General features: G+C 34.3%; 3 protein-coding genes across 5 annotated transcripts; all 3 read right to left on the bottom strand.

Annotated features, from left to right (window-relative positions):
* Window positions 1-216: 216 nt before the first annotated feature.
* Window positions 217-3645, bottom strand: LOC111058672. 3 transcript variants are annotated; one of them, XM_039423843.1, is made up of 4 exons: window positions 2479-3645; window positions 1717-1899; window positions 1231-1392; window positions 217-420 (listed from the first exon to the last, which is right to left on the bottom strand). In XM_039423843.1, exons 1-4 carry the CDS (start codon window positions 3464-3466, stop codon window positions 272-274), a joined length of 1482 nt encoding a protein of 493 aa, XP_039279777.1. In that variant the 5' UTR covers window positions 3467-3645; the 3' UTR covers window positions 217-271. The 3 variants fall into 3 exon arrangements, with proteins under 3 accessions (XP_039279777.1, XP_039279779.1, XP_039279778.1); XM_039423845.1 differs by having other exon boundaries at window positions 1717-3645; XM_039423844.1 differs by lacking the exon at window positions 1717-1899.
* Window positions 3646-4070: 425 nt separating this feature from the next.
* LOC120348729 lies at window positions 4071-9181 on the bottom strand. Its single transcript, XM_039423846.1, has 3 exons — window positions 7541-9181; window positions 4989-5172; window positions 4071-4260 (listed from the first exon to the last, which is right to left on the bottom strand). The coding sequence occupies exons 1-3, from the start codon at window positions 7762-7764 to the stop codon at window positions 4111-4113; spliced, it is 558 nt and encodes a 185-aa protein (XP_039279780.1). The 5' UTR covers window positions 7765-9181; the 3' UTR covers window positions 4071-4110.
* A 109-nt stretch (window positions 9182-9290) lies between these two features.
* LOC111058671 (RING-box protein 1) lies at window positions 9291-20481 on the bottom strand (the record flags this gene model as incomplete). The annotated part of the gene is made up of 4 exons (XM_022346225.2): window positions 9291-9474; window positions 13020-13105; window positions 16040-16161; window positions 20442-20481. Coding segments are annotated over 4 exons (261 nt in total), but the record flags the coding sequence as incomplete, so codon positions are not given.
* Between the last annotated feature and the right edge of the window lie 256 nt (window positions 20482-20737).

Genomic DNA, 20737 nt, shown 5'->3' with positions numbered 1-20737 from the left:
TTCTGTCTATGACAGCTATGATATAAAAGTGGTATATAAAGCTCAAACTCTTTACCAGAACCCCCCCCCCCCCTAACTTCAAAAACATTAAAGTTACGGTAACTTGTTCTTTATTCTTCAAATTAGTTTAGTTTCAATTGATATAAATTCTTTTAATTCAAAAACAGAAAATATCGGTACATGAGCGACATTAATGATAAGTTATAACCTTGAAATAAGCTGAAAATGTGAGTTTATTTATTATATGAATTGATGCTCTCTTAAAACAACATTAAAGTGGAAAAGAACCGAGGGCGAAATCCACTTCTCTGTTTACAAATTCTGGCTTATATTGTTTCTCCTTACATTTAATCGCATCCAAATCGGCTTCAGGTCGGAATAGTGGTTCTTGAATCTTCCAGATTTTTAGCTCAATGAGGTCTGTGAGAAATGGTTACATCAGATTAGAGAAAGTACGTTATTTGTTTAAGACTACTTATCAGAGAACCAACATCAACAAAATTATTAGTATTATCTGCGAATTAGAATACTTCTAGGAGAAAAAGAGTCGAATAAAATTATTTTTGAGCGGCGACTGCCGCGGATTCTCATGTAGATTGCCAATATCCATGCGATCCGTTTTTGTACGGGTGATGCTTAAACAATCACCGAACCATTCTGGAATTTGTTCACCATATTGCGATTATTAGCCTACTCTCAGTAGGAAGATTATTGCGACAGTAAAATGGGAAAATCTCTTGAAACATTCGTCATTGCTTGCATAGGAAAATAACGATTATTATTTTTATAAAACATTCTATTCATTTGTACAAAATGGAAAAATCTCTTTAAACATTCGACATTGCTTTCATAGGACAATAAATTATAATTTTTATAAAACAAACTATTCATTTGTTCGTGTTGTTGGACGCTATAACTTTCCTTGATAATTTGACAAGCCAGACTGAATAGATGAGAACCAATTTGACACTAGCTTAGCTTCAAACAAGGAATCTACAATAGGATACATAATTTACTGAGATTCCTTGACTTCAACTATACGGCCGCAATCAGCTGTCAAGGTTAGGAGATCCTTAATGGAAGCCCCTATATAGCCTAATATTTTCACAGGAACAGGATAATGAATTCTCTTTCAAAGAGAAAGTACGAATTACTGAACCTTGATTATTAATAAATCGCAATCTATACGTCAAAATCTTGTACAATATCGCTATAGTAAAAGCTACCCACTTTCCTTTCCAAGATAGTAATCACAGATTCTGTCGATAGTTTGCATAGATTGGATTGGTCCTCTATATCGGAAACGTTCTACATGTTTCAGTTTCATGAGCAGTTTCACAAGCGTGTCATCAGTTTTGTAGGCAAAGTTCCACAACTCTAGGGTGAGAGATACTGCAAACACAAAAATAATCAAAAACTTTGAACTTAATCATGCCCAAATAGATAAAATATTTCATGTAAGTGAAAAACCACGCGTTGAACACAAATAATAAGTTATTTCAGTTGGTACAAGAGTAGCCTATATTGAAAAATTCAGAAGGAATACAAATATTGCGTGGTCGCGTTGATAAGCTATCGATAAGATAAGATGAGATCAAAATGTGCTCTTCTTCTACTTTTTACAACAGTCCAAAATTAAAATATACGAGTCAAATTCTGAGTTGAACGAATCACACCCATACTTCTATTGGCATACTTCTGAACCATGAAACCCACCTAATGAGTCATGAAACATCCCTAAGGCTTTCAGTATTTGATCAAAGTTCCAAAGTTCTAACTTTTCTCCAGGTTTGAGTAAATTAACTGGTGTAACATTGTTGCCAGTTGAAACATGCAGTGACGTTAGCGGCATGTCTTTACTCAGGAATGAACTAGCTGAGTTATATTTTGATATTCCAACTGCAACATTTATTAATTAAATAAACATTTGAATACATCAAGTTCAATTGGAATTATTCATAATTCTATTAGCATTTATTTGGTGCATTATCTCCCATTTCTTCCATCATTCCAATTGTAGATTCTACTGTGAGTTATCCAATTACTAAAAACTAGTTTTACAAATATATAGTTTCTAGAAATCGCAAGAAAAAAATCAAAGTTATTGATTATGTCTGATTTGCAAGTATAGAGTGATTTATATTAGGCCTATTTGTTAGCGCAAATCGTATTCAAAGAATAGAATTCGTTCCATTGAAATGTGCAAGTATCGAGTGTCGGTACAGTAGTTATCAATCTGATCGGTCTCACTTCATAGTATTATGAATAAAATCTCATAAACTATATAAAATTGATTGTGATTCAACTATGAAGAAAGTATCAGTGATTTTTATATTCGTCTTCAAATTGAGTGGGCTTGATTCGTCAGCTATATTGAAATACTTTTAAAATATTAGAGTAGAAAAAATTAAATTTCATATAATCCATTTCATCCAGAATAGCATACGCTACGGTAAATGAGGTTGAATGTATACTCACACATCACCAAATGCAACCGCAATTGTGGACAAAGGCATTTCAATTTCTTCCAGACTAAGTTTGGAATAGAGAGACGTTTGGTCAAATAGGTATGAGGCTGTTTAGAATTTGAAGGTGTATCATGGTTTGTGCATAAAATCTCCAAGTCTGCCAATTTACCTTTTCTGATTGCACCAATGCAGAAAAGGGTTTCACCTGATCCATCGGCAACATAATTATAGTTGATGCTAAGTCTGGTCAGACATGTGAATGCAGATAATGCTATCCTATAGACCATCCTGACATTTTGCATTTCCATGTTTCCTTCAGAGTGACTAGATATGTAATTGTGACAATTTTGAAAACATTTCTTTTCATCGTCCAAGAAATGCACTCTTTCATCATCAAGAGGAAAATATAAGAGTTTATGAATTTCTTGTTCGAGCTCCAGTTTGTCAAAACCACTATAAGTCAAATCTTCCTTGGCATTTCTTTGACACAAGCTACAAATGTTATCAAGCCCGAAGTCTTTCTCGTAGCAAGTGCACAGTCCTACTGATCGCAACTTGGCCGGTTTCATTTTTTTAGAACGTCCTCGTACGTGTTGAGTGACCCTTCTTTTAATTTCTGTCAACAGATCAAGCTCCGAAGTACTATGGAATCGATTACAAAGTTCTTCAAATGTTATTGAAGACATATCTAAATGTAGTTTCCTATCCCTTCCTAAAGTTGTACTATCTCTACTACTAACACTACTACTCACATCTTCAAAAACTGGGCAAGTGTTTTGTTTGTCACTTTCATCATTACATGTTCGATTCGATGATTGACTGCCAATCGTCTCAAAAGAATGCGATTCACTATCTAGCGAACCATATTGTATCGATGTAGACTTGGATAAGTCATTATTTTGTATGCTCTCTTCAATAAATGTTCCACAAACATCCATAATCCAGTTTTCTATCCATGTTGAAAGTGGAGCGTGATCCATACTTGGTGAAATGGACATTTTATTATCGTTACAAACGTCTTGCTGTTTCTTCAATTCTTCCGAATTCTTCTTCTTGATAATACTTTTGCTATTGTTACTTCTTAGAGAATTTTTTGATTCTTTCTTTAAATCAGCACCAATTTCGAATAAAAGTGTTGTTTTATTTTTGGATATGGCGTCGACTCTACCTGCACCTGTCTTTAAAGTAGGCGCCACAGCAATGCTTTTGCACTTCAAACTAGTTCTGAAGTCGTATATTATAGCAAGATGATAATCAAGAAATCAAATAATAAAAAATCCAAGTACCCTTTTTAAAAACATTTGCTCACAACATGTTTCAACATTAATGTAATTTCAAAGTGAGTGAATGAATTTTTTTTCTTGATAATTAAGAGTAGCCCTAACCAAAAGACAACAAGATGATAGTGAAGATGAAGTTAACAAGATGATAATGTTTCGTTCATATAAAAGTTTACAGTCATTAAAGTTTTCAGATTTGTTGCTAGATATGACAGAAAAATGATTTCTATAAGCTTCTATTTCATAATAATATTAGGATTGGAAATGAATTATATTAATGAATTTGAATAACTAAAATAAAATTTTTAAATGACTACGAATCTGAATAAGTTTGATAAGTCAATTCAATAATCATTAATCTCCTACCATAGAATTCGTTCGATCTTTTTGAGAATAAGATGTTTTGGACGTGGTGTCAGCCAATTCAACTGTATGCTGTAACCAGGTATCAAAGTAAATACTTTAAATTGGACTTCTTGCATTAGTATTTGCGTCATTGAAAATTCGAGAGCCTGAAATAGAAATTGAGAAACTAGTTCATAATGTAGGCTAGATTTATAATCTTAGAACATAATCATCATCATCATCATCATCATCATCATCAGTATTCTGCCCTATGGCAGATCCATACATCGTTCCTCCTCCATTCCCCTCTGTCCTGTGCTATTCTCTTCAGCATAAAGGATTTTTTTCCTCCTCCCCACCCTCCTTGACATCATCCACCATCTTCTCTCTTCTCCGCCCCAGCACCCTCCCTCCCTCCTGCCACAGAACATCCATATACTGGAAATTCTATCAATGCGATAGAAAGGATTTTTTACAACCTTTCACTCAATTAGTTTGGATGAGCTCCTGCTTTAAGGAAGTTATTATTTTTCTTCTCGTTTTGAAAATCAGTATCCATACCATATCGATCAACATAGGTATTCTTCGGTAGGATACGAAGAATAGATGGTTTAAATTTTAGAGCCTCCAACATCACTACTTGATCACCTTATATTTTATATGACTAGCATTACTAAATGATTATCTAATACTAATTTGAAAACGTCGATCTTGCTTTATTACCAAGAGAATCCAATCCACTTTATAGGCCTACCCACAGGACAAATTTCCATGTTCACATTTACAGCCTGGAAAGAGGAATGATGAAATAAAGTTTTACAATTTCTACGAATATGAATGAAGAAAAACTATATTGTAGTGGCATATTTCCACAACTTGAGAAAGATAAACATACCTTCGTGAATGAATCTGTATAGCAATTTTCTGGTTTGCAGTCAATAAGGTATTGCATTTGTAGCATCTGTCCCATCTTGGAGTAAGGAAAATGAAGTCCGCTCACTCTACATGGAATAAACATTTCTTCACAGTGCAAGCTACACAGCCAGTGCAGTCTAAAACCTTTATTTTCCACTGTACATCTGAAACACAGCAACCACCACTATATAAGTAATTTAAAGTACTATTCCAAGTATACATCATATAAATGGATCGTAGAGTTGAATATTTATGAATCTTGAAATCTATGAGGGTTACCTGGGCCTAGTTAAGAGAGAAGAATGCCACTCTTTATTTCCTTTCAGTTAAAGTTTGAAATTAGCATGAAAATAATAGGCTTCATTTGAAATTTGGACAATTTTATAGCGAACACCTAATTTTATTTAATATTACACTTAATTATTGGTTGGAAGTTTTTTTTAGGCGTACTAATAATAACATAGTTTGAATTTTAAATATCTGTCGATAATAGGATTGTAAGAATAAGTTGATGTGCAAAGTCCATTTTTCTTTTTAAACTAAATAGGCTATTCATAGGGTAATAAGTAGGCTAATTTAGAAGTAATGCAATTTATGCTAAATTTTTACAACCAACTTTCATGATAAAATATTTTTCTGCTGAGGGTGATGCTCACATAAGCTTTTAGGGTTGTGCGTGAGTAACGAGACTGATGATAATGATGAGGAATGAGTGGAGGACATACAGCATTAGGTGGGTTTTGAATCAAAGCGGGAAGCAATTTTTAAACTCATGAATAATATTCAGAGAAGTCGGCTCAACGATGAGAAACGAGTGGACATACAATATTAGGTGGGTTCCGAACCAAGGGAAAGCAATTTTTAAACTATATCAAGAGAAGTCGGCGGTGTAAACGGGAGTAGAAGCATCTAAGGGCCAGTTTCCGAGCTTGAGATTTATCAAAGTTATAGACTTTAAACAGCTGGAGTCAGAAAATTGACTTTCTGAAACGGGGCGTAGTCGCATTCCACGTTTCAATTAAATTTCGAAAAACTATAAAGTTGAACACAAAATAAAATAAAGAGAAAATAATGTAAAGTTTTAGCTAGGCCTATTTTGAATTATTGACCGAGCGAAGTGAGGTCTAAGATTCAAGTCGACGGTTTTGGCATTTCTCTTAATGTTTAAATGCTCATATGTTTTTATGTTGTGCATTTACGGCGGAACGCGGTAATAGATTTTCATGAAATTCGACAGGTATGTTCCTTTTTAAATTGCGCGTCGACTTATATACAAGGTTTTTGGAAATTTTGCATTTCAAGGATAATATAGAAGAAAAAGGAGCCTCCTTCATACGCCAATATTACCGTAAAAATCAGACTATAGAATTATTCATCATAAATCAGCTGTCTAGTGGACTATAATACTACCCGTTCAAAAACATCGAATATCTTGAAAATGTATCTTTCCATCAACGTTGTAGACAGTTGCAGCCAGACCTGATAAGAGCGCTCACACTCACAGTCCGGGACGACACGTCACGGTACGATAGGACAGAAAGCTCTATATTTTCAGGATTTTTTCTACACATTTTAAATTGATAAATTATTTATTAATTTTTGAGAAAACATAACAACAGGTCAATGTAACTTACTGAGCGCGAGGTCTACTGTTCACAGAACTACTAGTTATCATCATAAATCAGCTGACAAGTGATTACACAGATGTGTGTAGAAGCTAGTCTATTGCTGTATTTCCATATTATCACCTTATTAAAGTCTATAGTTTCAATCAGGTACTTTGTGGATGAGAATACTGCGTGAGGTCTACTGTTCACAGAACTAATAGTTTATAGTATATACTCCTTAGTGTATGAAGGAGGCTCCTTTTTCATTTTATATTATCCTTGAAATGCAAAATTTCCAAAAACCTTGTATATACGTCGACGCGCAATTGAAAAAGGAACATACCTGTCAAATTTCATGAAAATCTATTACCGCGTTTCGCCGTAAATGCGCAACATATTATAAACATTTAAACATTAAGAGAAATGCCAAACCGTCGACTTGAATCTTAGACCTCACTTCGCTCGGTCAATTATCATAAAAACTGCAGCTATGCCCCGTTTCGGAAAGCCAATTTTCTGACTCCAGATGTTTAAAACAGGTTGGCTGCCGTGAGATACGCTAGAACTTAGCAAAACCCCAAGCTCAAAAACCGGCCCTTGACCTCTCATCTAATCATCAGCGCAACAATAGACCAATCGCTTTTCAATTACACGATAACTACATTTTTCATTACAATATCAAATTCAAGGTTTAGGTTTTTTATACCATTCTTAGGAAAGATGATTAAAATTAATGAGGAAGCTACGATATAAAATAAAACAATGGTAGATATTAGCATTTAAATAAGATGTCTGAGAGAATTTCAACAATGAACATTTAAAAAAAAAATTAATTTTTATATGATGTATAATAAAGTAAATTATGGTGTAAGTATAGTAGTTTACCGTTTATTAATATATTTTACAGGGATGGAAAAATACTTACTCTGATGAGTCAGGTGAAAGACTTTGAGATGTTTTTGGTAAATCATCATCCACTTCATCATCTTGTAAGCCATCGGAAGAAGTATATCGTACCATGCGCCGCAAACGAGATCTTGTGTTGGTGTAGGCAATGCCATTTCGAACGACCACTGCTTTGTTATAATTTAGTATAAAAACATTATCATCTATAGCAAGATGACATGCATTTATTGGATTCGCTTCCATTATAAAAATATTCAGATAATTAGAGAATTTAGATCAGTTCAAAATGATTAAGAATTCACAAGTTAATTAATTCACCGAAAATTGGGTGTAACTATAGTTTGAAATATCAGGGGGACAAATCTTGTTTCAAGGTTAATGTGAGCAAACCTTATATTTTCCAAACCATATGATTGAGTCCTATGTTTCGTTGTTTCAGGGCTATTATTTTATGCACCACGTTACACACTAAACCACGATTACTTGTTGATATGGTCGCATTTATTTAAACAAACAGCTGATCTTACTCAGTTTTAACCGAGCTGTTGCATATGGGCCTAATAAAGGTGTAATTCCTTAACGGCGTTTTAAAACGCGTGCCTAGAGCCGTTACGGCTAAAGCACATATCCTATAAACTCATTAGATACGATTATTCATTAGATATTAATCGTAAAAGCAATATAGCAGTCAACAATTCTAATTCATCTGTCGCCATAACATTTATACAACATAAAAATCCAATAAGTCATCAAGCCGTGACTGCTGTAACTACGCGTCTCAAGTCGCCTGCTTAGATACACGTCACCGCTAAGAAATTGCACCTTGGGACTGGATTTATGTCACTACCACACACTCGCCAAGTCGCTTGCCAAACGGCTTGCTGTATACATCTATACGGGCTGAGTGATGACGAGCGGTGGCATAGTAGCCATCCACACTCTCGCGCTCATAGACATTTATACGCACTTGGCAAGAGTGTGGAAGCGGCATTACATGTAGCTATAGTGCGGTCCAAGTTATAATGGCAGTGGATGAAGATAGAAGAACAGCATTGCCGATTGTCTGCCTTAATTAATTATATTTCAACATTGTTAAAAATGGATTTGAAAACTTTGCGGAGCTATAAAAAGATAGAGCTATCTGTTTTTTCGAATGATAGAAAAGGATAGCAACACCAGTGTTAATCAAATACTGCCATTATAACTTGGACCTCACTATAGCTAGATGAACTTGATGTTTCGTATTCATATTGCTACTAATTGAGTTGGCACCATTTTAATAGAGGATAAGAAGTATTTTTCAGTTTCTCGTTTAATATTAATATCAAACTCCTGTTCACTCCTGTTTTTACCTGCAATTCTAACTTAGCGCACGTTGTAAGCCAGATCTTCATTAATTGAGCTTGAATAAAATAATAATTATTGTCAAATGTAATGTATGAGATGTAACAACACTGAATACAATACTAAGGGCCGTTTGGACAGTTTATAAATCCGGTGGGGATATAAACTGGCACATAAGTTGAAAATCATCATTATTCTATTTATATAAGTTGATAATTATTTTTCCTAAAGTAGATTTCCTATTAGGCCTATCTACTTCTGCAATCCATCAAAATATTACCGAATAATAATTCATATTTTCCGCTCAAAATCCTATACTTACCAACTCCTTATTGTAAAGATGGAATTTTTAAAATTGTTAAATTTTCAAATCTTAGAGCAATAAGCAATTCTAAATCGATCAGAGGTCAAATAAGAAAAACCTATAGATATTAAATTATCTTGTGTTTATTTTCGAACAAATAATGTGTTGTAATCAACGGTTTTACATCAAATGAATTTTAAACAAGTATTTAAATCAGATACGAAAAATTTGGGATGATTGAGAATTTTTTCCGGAAAATACAAAGTTTTCTATTGCAGCAAGTTGAATGTCATCAGTGGCCATACCTTTAAAGAAAAAAAGAGAATAATCTATTATCTTCACTAATTTTTAGGAGAATATGAGTTGGAAAGACTCGATGGAATATTGTACATCTTATTTACTTATTGAATTAAAATTTATTGATTACTATTAACTTAATCATACAACAAACTATACAGCACTATTGCACATACAATATTATACTCATTTTTCAGGGGGAAAAATACAGGGTCTTTCTAAATGATGGGCCCATTTTCAAAGATTGGTATTATTAATGTAAAAATTCAAAATGGACAACCTTTATACCAATGGAAAGAGAAAGTTTCAAAGTTTTTTTTTAATTCCTCACAAGTGTTCAATGCTCTTATAAAACTGGTTGAAGAAATTCTTGACTGCTTTGAAGATAAATCCTCTGCCGCTGTCTCTTTCTGTTACCTCAGTCGTGCATTCGATTGTGTGTCACATGATATCTCGCGTTTTGCTTGTGGAGTGTGGTGTGCCTCAGGGGTCTGTATTGGGTCCAGTGCTTTTTCTGATCATGATTGATGATCTGAGCATAAATGTCCCAACAAAAATCTTCATGTATGCCGATGATACCACAGTTCTTAATAAGCATACAAATGATGCGCAAGCTGTTGCACTGTCGGAGAGGAATCTGAAGTCGGTGCTGACTTGGTTGAATGCCAACGAACTGTTTCTCAACAAAGCCAAAGCCACAACAGTCACTTTTAGGCTCAAAAAGGATCAGCAACAAATGATACTGGTAAGGAGCAGAATTTCCTAGGAATAATTATTGACCCTACTCTAAGTTGGGCACAACACATTGCTGTTATAAAAAGTAGGTTGAGCAGCAGTTTGTTTTCCCTTAAACGATTATGTGGGGAGCTGGACCATCATGGACTACGTCAGGCTTATTTTGGTATTTTTCAACCACATATTTCGTATGGCCTTATAGTCTGGGTCTCTTCTTCACAAACACAAGACATTTTCATGATGCAAAAAAGGGCTGTCAGAGTCATCGCCAGGGCGCGGAATCGGGAACATTGTAGAATATTTACAAAGGTATCCACTCCTCAGGGTACAGAAGCTGATCATGAGGGTCATCAACCAGAAGCTTCCACGCTATTCATCAGACCAGCTATTCAATGAGTTTGACGTGATGGATCCAAGACAGCTTTACTCCAAGGAGATACTATGCAGATTACATAAGAACCCAACAATATTTCAAACCAGAAACCACAACCACAACACCAGATACAGGAATCTTCTCATCACAAGTGTTGCAAGGAAGGCACTATACCAGAGACATTTCAATCATTTAGCACCGAAATTATATAATCTACTTCCTGAAAACTTCAAACATATTAATCATCCTAGAAAGTTCAAAACAATAGTACACAATTGGTTGATGAGCAAAGGAAGACAGAACATAGAAAACATTATTTCAAACAACAACTAACCACCTAATGACTTACTAAACACTAACTAATTAATAATACGCACAATAAACTAACAAAACCTACTCTAGAACATGGTATGCCATAGTGGAGTAGGTCAATTTCCACACAGAAAAAACTAAAGAAGTAGAGGACACATTATACGATTTTTTGTAACTAACTATTGTATGCAATATTGTAATTTATCTAATATTTTGTGTAATTGATGTTGTAGTTTTAGTTTTTTTTTGGGAAATAAACTTTTATTTATTTATTTTAATCCTATATTCATTATATACTGCATAATGCAATGCTTACTATTTCTGAAAGCGGATCCGGAGAAAATGGAGTTGAGAAATGTAATTCATTCTTATAATTCAAGATCCAATCAGACGCTCAATGTAACAAGAAGCAGACTGCATAAAACTGATCAAAGTCCCTGCAATTAAATTGATAAATAGGCTTCCTATTGAGGTGAGGCAACTTAATCACAGGAGGTTCAAACAGATTTTAGAAATATTTCTCTTGAAAAAACCCTTTTACTCAGTTAAAGAGTTTATCTGCATAAAAATGAATGTAGAAGATTTCAATATTTGGAATTTATTAATATTACTGTTATATGAATAGGATTAATATATCGTTTTTCCTATTTCCATGTTTTTATTGTGAATGTGTCTTTGTATTGTTTTTATTGACAGTATTTGTATTGACTGAGTGTTGTTTTGTTACTGTTATATTGACTGGCCTATATGTCAAATTGTGACATCCTGTTTTTTGGCTAATAAACTTATTTATTTAATGTGGCCTCCGGCTGCTGCACGGCAAACATCTACGCGGTAGCCAAACACGTCCCACACACGAGAGAGCGTTTCTGGTGTTATTGAGTGCACGGCAGCAGTGATACGGTTCCGCAGATCGTGCAGCAGCCGGAGACCATATTGAACACTAAGGTATTAAAAAAAACTTTGAAACTTTCTCTTTCCATTGGTATAAAGGTTGTTCATTTTGCATTTTTACTTTTATAAATACCCATTTTTGAAAATGGGTCCATAATTTAGAAAGACCCTGTATTACTCTATTGACTATTGTTATCATTTATTTTGTATCATCCCTATAGATTACCCAATTTATTTCTAATTGAATTTTATTCGTCCTCATTTCTATCAACATTTCAAATTATTGTATAATAACAATCCTTATCAGTTTTCTAAAAAAATATTTACAATTACAGTACGAGTTTTTCTCATTAAGCATTTTTATTGAACTAGTTACTGGTGATAAAATAGGAGAATTCCAATCCATTCTTGTGATGTTTAGTTATTCCTGGTCAACAAAAGTTGGTAGCCTGCTTCAGACTATGACAATAGCCATTTTCTCACACGCACCGATTTCTCGCCGACGGGACACTCTGAATGTACTCTGATTGGCTGAGAATCAGCTGTAGATGAGAATTTACCAACCGTAGGACATTCTGGGTGTGGTTTCGACAAGAAATCTATGTGCCGGTTGCACAAAAGCCGGTTAAATTTTAATCGTGATTAATTCCACGAGAACCAATCAGAGAAGCATTCTTTACGAAAAAAGCCTCTGATAGGTTCTCATGAAATATTGAATCTGAATTTATTTCTTTTTCTTTTTACACACACATATAAGTTTAAAAAAGAGATTAACAAGAAGAATACATGCAAACAACAACAACAACAATACACATTAAAACAGAATTACAAAAAAGTGGTGTAAAGAAAAAGGATGAAAGATTGAAGGGTTTTTCCAACTATGGATATCGATGAACTAGGAAAACCTTCAATCCTTGAGAAGGTGAAAAAGGTATCATGAAAAGTGAATAGACGGTAGATATGAAAGGATAGGATGGGGGAAGAATAATAATTAATCACGATTAAAATTTAAACGGATTTGTGCAACCGGGCCTATTAGTGTTAAAACGGACATTTCAATTAAAGCAGTTGAGATTAAATTTGATATAGATTAACTACTATTTCGATTGGAAGTCAACAGGTTATATTCGTTATGTAGGCTACTTGATTTGAAATTAAATAGAACCTGTTGAACACTAATAATGATAAATCGCCACTAGAATTATGTTGGTTGTAGTGTCATAAGAATAAAGAACTTACTTTTGAAATTCCCATTCCCTGTTGTCCAGCGGGCAGACCTGGCGAGTTTTCAGCCATCGAGAAATGCAGTGGAAGTGGAATGCATGCTAATGAAAACATTAATAAACATTATTGAAAACTAGCTGATAGAAATAATAATTAATTATTTGTACTTTCAAAGTTTAGGAAATAATTATTGAATAGACAGCTTATTAGAGCGACATTTAAATAATTAGGATCAATCAGTACATTTTGTACTACAGTCAAACCTCTCTATAACGAGCCTCCACTTAACGAAATCCTCTACACAACGAATTTTTACCTGGTCCCATGACATTTTAGAGTTTTGGCTGCTTATTTACCTCTATTCAACGAATTTCGGACCTCTCAACAACAAAGTTTTCTCTTGACTTCAACATACAAAGTGTAGTGTGTATCAGAAGCAGACGGTCATTCTCAAGGAATTGTTCAGTTTCAGCAGGAAGGTCAATAGACTAAAAATAATGGAAATTTAGGTAGAAAGAAGATAGGGTGGTACACAATCAATAGAAGTTGAAACACATGTTTGAAATTGAATGCAAGTTACTAGAAATTGAATTCCAAGAACTTGTCATTTGTAGACCAGGCAGGTGAACGACTGGACTTTCCCATTCTTGCTCTTGTCACACATTTCAATTCATTGAACTGACTATGATGATGATGGCTGTGACGAACCTAAGGAAAAGAATCCGTCAGATCAAGAAATTCTAGAAGCTTTCAAAATCATCAGGCAAGGATTAAAACTGAAAAATGTACCAGACAACATTCGACTTGTTCGACTGTTTGAATAGAAGTGAGCCGTTATTAAACATGATGTTTTATCCAAATGCAAACAAAATTCGACCGAAAATTTTTCAAATAAAACATAAAAAATAGGAAAGTTGAGTTATAATAGTATTTATAGTGAAGTTATTGACAAAAGTACCTTATTTAGCGTTTAATCTGATAGTAGTGTAAAAAGTAGTAAAATAACTTTGGCGAATGAAGTTGAAAAATATTGCTACAGAGTAAGTACTTTGATTAAACTCTACTAGTAGTACAAATCAAGCTTTCTGGGAATAAATTGGTGAGTTTACTTACTTATTACATTCTATAAATATTCAAAAAACATGTTTTTTATTTTAAACTTCATGAATCTTCAAATTTCCATATTAATATTGGCCTAATAGGTACCCTACCTAAGTTCGCGATGATATGTTTTATGTAGGTACCATATTCATTCATTTACCGCCGTGATACGATATTACAAGATCCATAAGATTGTGGCAGTTTTCTTGAGAGAGGAACCTCTCAATAACGAATACCTCTCTGCAGCGAATTTTTTCTCGGGATAATCGTCTTCGTTATACAGAGGTTTGACTGTACTTGTTTTGCACGAGACAATTATTACTACCTGACAAGATGTAGCCTACATACTAGCACTCCTATGACACAGAGAAAAATTGGAAATTGACATAACAAAAATTGTTTCCTGGATCTACAGTTGATAGTGAGGAGTCTTGATTACAAGTGTTTCAGGAAAAACAAACACTGGTTCAATAAATCTTGATTCTACACTTTGGAGGAAAACTTTGAGGTCGACAAAGAACTAGCCTACTGTAAGTTATATGAATTTGCGTGACAAATCTTCAACTATCTTCAACAAGGACATATTATGCAAAGCGTTTTAATATTCAACAAGTTTCAAAAATGTGTTCGACTTGTTTACATGAGAAAATCTCAGTTGGAACTGAACATAAATGATATGAGAGAAAAGAAGAGCATTAGGCCTATTATAGTATTAAACTAATTAGAAGATTGAAGAAGTGTTAGTTTTAACAAAGTTTTTCAAATAGAATAGAATGCATTTTTTGACGTGGCCAAGAAATACAAGTTATTTGGAAACCTCTTTCTTACAAATAGAAATTCACATTATACAGAATGAGTCATATTAAACTTTCCGGTTTTGGAAGGGCGTTGCACGAAGAAGGGAAGGAGAAGAAGGGTTGGGATGGTGTCATTAGACTCGCCATGACATGCAGTTTTAGTGTGAGCAATGGCTTGGTCGGGACAACATCGTGCGTTCGTAGTTGAAGAGTTAAATAAAAATGGCGGCTCCGTGAGCACAACATAGCGTGCGCTCCGTTTACATTTTGCTATTGGTCGACGTGATCCACACTGTCACTTGAGGGCTGTGGAGTGGTCGTTCATGTAGGTTTCGTGGGTTATTCTCAGACCAGTATCGAAAATTCTGTTTGTTAACAGTTATGGCGAGGTGAAAATGTGCCTCATTACTGAAGATCAAAACAGCAGTGCGGGGGATCTGCTGAATGTCGCGGCATAAATTTGTTCGTGTGTGCAAGTCTCTAACTGTAAATTCTTGCACTAGCTGAATCTTGTATGGGTGAAATTTAAGGCCTCTAGGCAGTATTCCGCGGACACTACTGAAAGATAAATCTAGTGAAGCGGCATGTTTCCGAACAGAACGCCGAGGGGATTGTTGAATTGAAGCCCGCACTCTATCCATGTTTTCCGCTGACGTTGACGTCCTAATTCGGCCTTTTGGTCTTGTTTTTGATGCTGATGATGTTGCTCTAAAATTTGATACCCAATTTCTGATTGTTGGTCCAATGGGAATGGGATCACGTCGACCAATAGCAAAATGAAAACGGAACGCACGCTGTGTTGTGATCACGGAGCCGCCATTTTTAATAAACTCTTCAACTACGAACTCACGATGTTGTCCCGACCAAGCCATTGCTCACACTAAAACTGCGTCATGGCGCGTCTAGTGACACCATCCCCACCCTTCTGCTCCATCCACTCTTCGTTAACTTCCAAAACCGGAAAGTTCAATATGACTCAGCCTGTACATTAATTATACGGTATCTCTATTAATTATACGGTATCTCTTTTCAATCATTTTTTTCAATTAGCTAGCATATGTAATTAGTGACAATCAATATTATAACATTAAATGAAGTTAATTTTGATACGAAGTAGTGATTTGAATTAATTCTTACATTGCAAACGCCCCATGCAACTGTGCATTCCTCTGATGTGGCAGAAGCTTGATTCGCTTGGCATTCGATGCACAGATCCATTATATGATTACGACAGATAGCACAATTGTCTACGACAATGTCTGTAGAATACAACAGTAAAATTGATTAAAGATTGAAAATAATTAAGGAAATCAGTTTCAGTGGAAAAATCAATTTGATAATAGTATTACAATCGACCGATAAACTATGTGAGTGGTTTTCTGACATTGAAATTATAAAAAATGTTTCCTAAAATGCTTTATCTCCTCCCCTAGCCAGCATTTTGTATTTTTGACTTTTTTATTTTTTCTCCAGAAAGGATTGACTAATGCTGTAGAAATTTGGCGTGATCAAGGTTGAGATGAAGGTCTGATGTAAAAAAACGAAGCATCTTTATCTGACAAAATACAAGGTGGCGCAGATGGGTTGTTTTAAAATACTTGTCAATCTGTAGAATTGATGGTGATTTTGTGAAATCTCTCCTTAATAAGAAAACAAGGATATTATTGTCAAATTTCACTAAAAAAATTTTAGTCCACTCCACTTTTTTAGTGAAATTTGACAATATCCTTGTTTTCTTATTAACTTGTCAATCTGTAAATTTCAAAGGTAATTGGATTGAAATAAAGGACATAGTATAGTAACAATCGAAGTTTAATAGCAAAGAAATAGTTGATTTGGTTTTTAAAAGTTACATCTATCAAATGCCCTTCTTCTCGAGCAAGGTATTTTTGGAGTCGGTCCTCAACGTTCCGCATCGCCCGCTCAAGCATATCATTATGAATAATCTTCCATTGTAACTACACGCTTTTCACTTTATTTCAATCCAATACCTTTAAAATGGACGGTTTTACAAGTATTTTAAAACCATCTAATCTATCTGCGCAATCCTGTATTTCAAATAGTTCCATTTTATTTAAATAACTTGAAAACTGTAGATTTTATTTAAAAAAAAAACTAAGTAAAAAATTCCACTTTTTATTTGTTTGCAAAATACGAGGGTCTTTCAATAAGTAACGAGACAAATGACTAATTTTCAAAAATAGCAAAATTGATCTACATTAAACTTTCAGGACATGAGGTTGACAACCTCGCGATGACATTTGATCAGTTGTTCTATCGTATTTCGTAAACAAAATCGCAAATTGACTCAGTTAACAATGACAAGTCCTCTTGTGAATTGCACCATGGAAGAACAACGTGCCATGATCAGATTTGACTGTCGTTTTGACTCTGGCTCATTGTGGTGGATCCATGTTACAATTTATTCTTTTGAAAAACATTCCCTTCAGTCGCATATTGATTTTTCAACTGTTGACTGAGATTTGAAGCCGGGTTTGTTAGAGCAGCCATGAGTTATCTAGACACCCATCTCGCACAAGTTTTGTTGTACTGCAGCTTTTTGTGAATAATGTTATGGACAGTTCCAACATTCGCGTTTACTTTTTCACTTATAAATTCAACAGTGATATGTCTATTGTCCCAAATTAATGAATAAATTTGAGATTCAAGAGAGGAAGTCCCAACTTTGACTGCTCATAAACTGTGTTGATTGTCACAAACTCTTATACAGCCATTTTAAAACTGTCCTACCCATTTGTAAACGTTTGAACGATTCAAACAATGGTCACCGTACACTTTCAACCTTCTTTTGTGGATTTCACTACCTTTCTCACCTTCTGCGACTGAAAAACAGCACGTTGATCTTCTACAGTGCTATTCTCAAGCGGACACGCCATTGTTAACTGAGTCAATCTGTGATTAAGTTTACGAAATACGGTGGAACAACTGATCAGATGTCATCGCAAGGAGGCCAACATCATGTCCAGAAAGTTTCATATGGATCAATTTAGCCATTTTTGAACATTAGTCATTTGTCTCGTTACTTATTGAATGACCCTCGTAGCATAGTTCGTTGTACAAACATTCAATCCAATTCATTTGAAATGCACTTTCTAAGAGAAAGATAATTCAATTTTTCAGAACAATATTTGTTTTACTGTTACATTTTTTTGGAATAATACAATAATTAAATAAAAAACTAGACATACTCAAGTTACAAATTTTATTTAATAATTTCGGAAGAAATATTTTGAATTCTAGATAAGCACTACTACATTAGATACTTCACCTTTTTCAAGAAGATCCTATGTAAATTGTAGACTACCTGTGTTCTAAGAAGAATGCATAACGGTTTTTATTGCATTGTTCTTACGGGAAAGAATGAATTGATGCCTCGTCTGCTTTGGCTGACTTATACAGCGCAATCTTTAATACAAAGAGCCGCCGAGTCTTGAATAGATTACCGGTAAACCGGGGTTACTTTGTCCCAATTTTGGGGAGTTGAGATTTTAAACAGCTTGCAATCAATACTCAAGTTGAAAAAATCTCTTGCAGTATTTGTTATTGTATTCTGCAATGTTAGAAGAGTATTTTCCATTAAAAAGAGTTAGAATTTCTCTTAACTTCAACAAAGATATATATTTTTGAAAATTAGAGACAATGTCAACCAGGGGTTGCGGTGACTTTGTCTCACTTTGAAAAAAATATGGGAAAAAGTTCATTTTCAAGAGTTAGATAGAGTGAAACTAACTGTCAACCTTCAAAATGAATAATTACTGATAATGAAATCCACTTGAAAAAATTAATTATTGAAAAATGAATAATTGAAAAATATTTCAGTTTCTGATTCCTAAAACTTTTTGGTAGCATCGAGGCATGTTGGCTCCAGCTGCAGAATCAACAAAAAATGAATATTTAGAACGTATTAATTTCAAGCATGGTAGATATTTTGTTTTATTGGGTGGAATGCATGATATTTTATCATATTTTGAATTGTATTTACATTATATCCATTATATCACTATTTTTATACTGGAACAAAGTCACCCCAAGTTTAACCTAAAATTGATCTTGTATTTGACTATAGTGAGGTCCACGTTATAATGACAGTATTTTTTCAACTTTGGTTTTGCTATCCTTGTCTATCATTCGACAAAGCCGGTGGTACTACCCTTTTCTAGGTCCACAACGATGCAAATTATGTTTTTGACGGTGTAGAAATATAATTAATGGAGAGAATCGGCATCGCTATTCTCCCATCTTTATCCACTGCCATTATAAAGTGGACCTCACTATAGTAACAGGACCCTAACCAGTTCAACTATGCATATTATGGATATACCAATTGAAATTTAATAAGAAGGCAAGAATTAAATGTAGCCTACTCGCCAAAATCAAGTTTTTTAGAAAAAAGTTTTCTAATACGAAGTTTTTCGACAACAAAATCACAAGATGAAGCAAGCAGTTAGGTTTCATGTCAATAATTCAACTAATACAGTATATCGAGATTGGATAAGATATCGATTGTGGAACCTCGATAATGATCAAGGCTACGGGTATCAATCTTGAACATCGATTTCGGATAACAGAGATTGGAGATAAACTGATTTGCATATTTTTCTGCAAGGTGGGACAAAGTCACCCCGGTCGACGGTATTCTATGTGTGGCTTCATTCCAGGACCTATTTACCCCTTCCACATCATCAAGACAATACTATGCGTTCAAATAGCCATCTGAGTTGTATCCAGCAATTTGAGTCAACCAGCCAGCGTCCTGTAATTTTATAATTGAGAATATAGCAGTCAGACATGCGCAGTTGGATTCTTTCTACCTTTGCTCGCACCCGCACTGAACAACTAGGGATCACATCAGTGCAATAAGGTACTGAATGTTGCACTATTTAAATTTTGTTCATAATATTTTTTTATATTTATCCACACCTACTATATATAAATAAAGGAATTGGCTTGAACATGTACGAAATACATTTTTGACGAACTACCGAACTACTGAATTGATAAACTTGAAATTTTGCATAGAGATTCTTAATTTAACGAGAATAGTTATAGGTCTTTTTCATTTAATAAATTAATTATAATTTTAATAATTGGAACAAATTTATTCAATTAGAAATGCAATGTCCATGTAAAATAAAAGCTCAATCAAATTTTATTTACTGTACACTATTGCAGTTGTTAATACATTTAATATCAGCATGGAACTATAAAACTGAACTCCATCTATGTTTGCTTTCAACAGACACTTGCGGGCGGAGCACGGTTTTACACACCTGCTCGTACCATATAAATGAGTTACAGGATTTAAGCTGTATAAAATGAACATTGAGTTCAAAAATACAGTGATAATAAAAATACATGTGATTATGAAGCCTACTTTCAGTGTTCGTCGAAAATATATCTGTAGGTGGATGAATTGACTTTTCTTTTTCTGAGTAAGTTATAAATAAAAAATGACTTGAATATGAGCGAAGGAGATTATTCAAGAAATTATAAAATAACTAGTAATATTGTAACTCACCCCATGCCCAAAGAGCAACTGCATTCCACTGAAACAAAAAATATTCATCAATATTATTATTTTAGCGTCCAAGATTTCTTATTTTAGAATGTTGACATTTTCTGAATGTTTACAGTTTTCTAAGCTTTTATAAGGTTTATAAAAACTTAATTTTTTTTTACTGAGGGTGAACACAGAAGGTCCCACATAAGCTCTTAGCTTGTGCGTGGGTAATGAGTGAGAGGGATGATGATTGATGATGAATACTACATTTTAGGTAGTCGGGACCGACGGTTTATCGTTTCCTCCGAAAGACG

This window comes from Nilaparvata lugens, chromosome 3 (genome assembly GCF_014356525.2).
Source record: "Nilaparvata lugens isolate BPH chromosome 3, ASM1435652v1, whole genome shotgun sequence".
Lineage (NCBI taxonomy): Eukaryota > Metazoa > Arthropoda > Insecta > Hemiptera > Delphacidae > Nilaparvata > Nilaparvata lugens.
The sequence above is the reverse complement of the archived record's forward strand: the minus strand, read 5'-3'. Positions and strand labels throughout refer to the sequence as shown.

Coding starts and splice junctions, on each gene's coding strand:
- LOC120348729 (XM_039423846.1), bottom strand. CDS start 7,764: ATGGAAGCGAATCCAATAAATGCATGTCATCTTGCTATAGATGATAAT. Junction 5,173..7,540: donor CTTTCACCTGACTCATCAGA/GTAAGTATTTTT, acceptor GCTGTGTTTCAG/ATGTACAGTGGAAAATAAAG. Junction 4,261..4,988: donor ATACAGATTCATTCACGAAG/GTATGTTTATCT, acceptor TTTCTATTTCAG/GCTCTCGAATTTTCAATGAC.
- LOC111058672 (XM_039423843.1), bottom strand. CDS start 3,466: ATGTCCATTTCACCAAGTATGGATCACGCTCCACTTTCAACATGGATA. Junction 1,900..2,478: donor GCGGTTGCATTTGGTGATGT/GTGAGTATACAT, acceptor TAAATGTTGCAG/TTGGAATATCAAAATATAAC. Junction 421..1,230: donor TTACTATCTTGGAAAGGAAA/GTGGGTAGCTTT, acceptor CATTTCTCACAG/ACCTCATTGAGCTAAAAATC.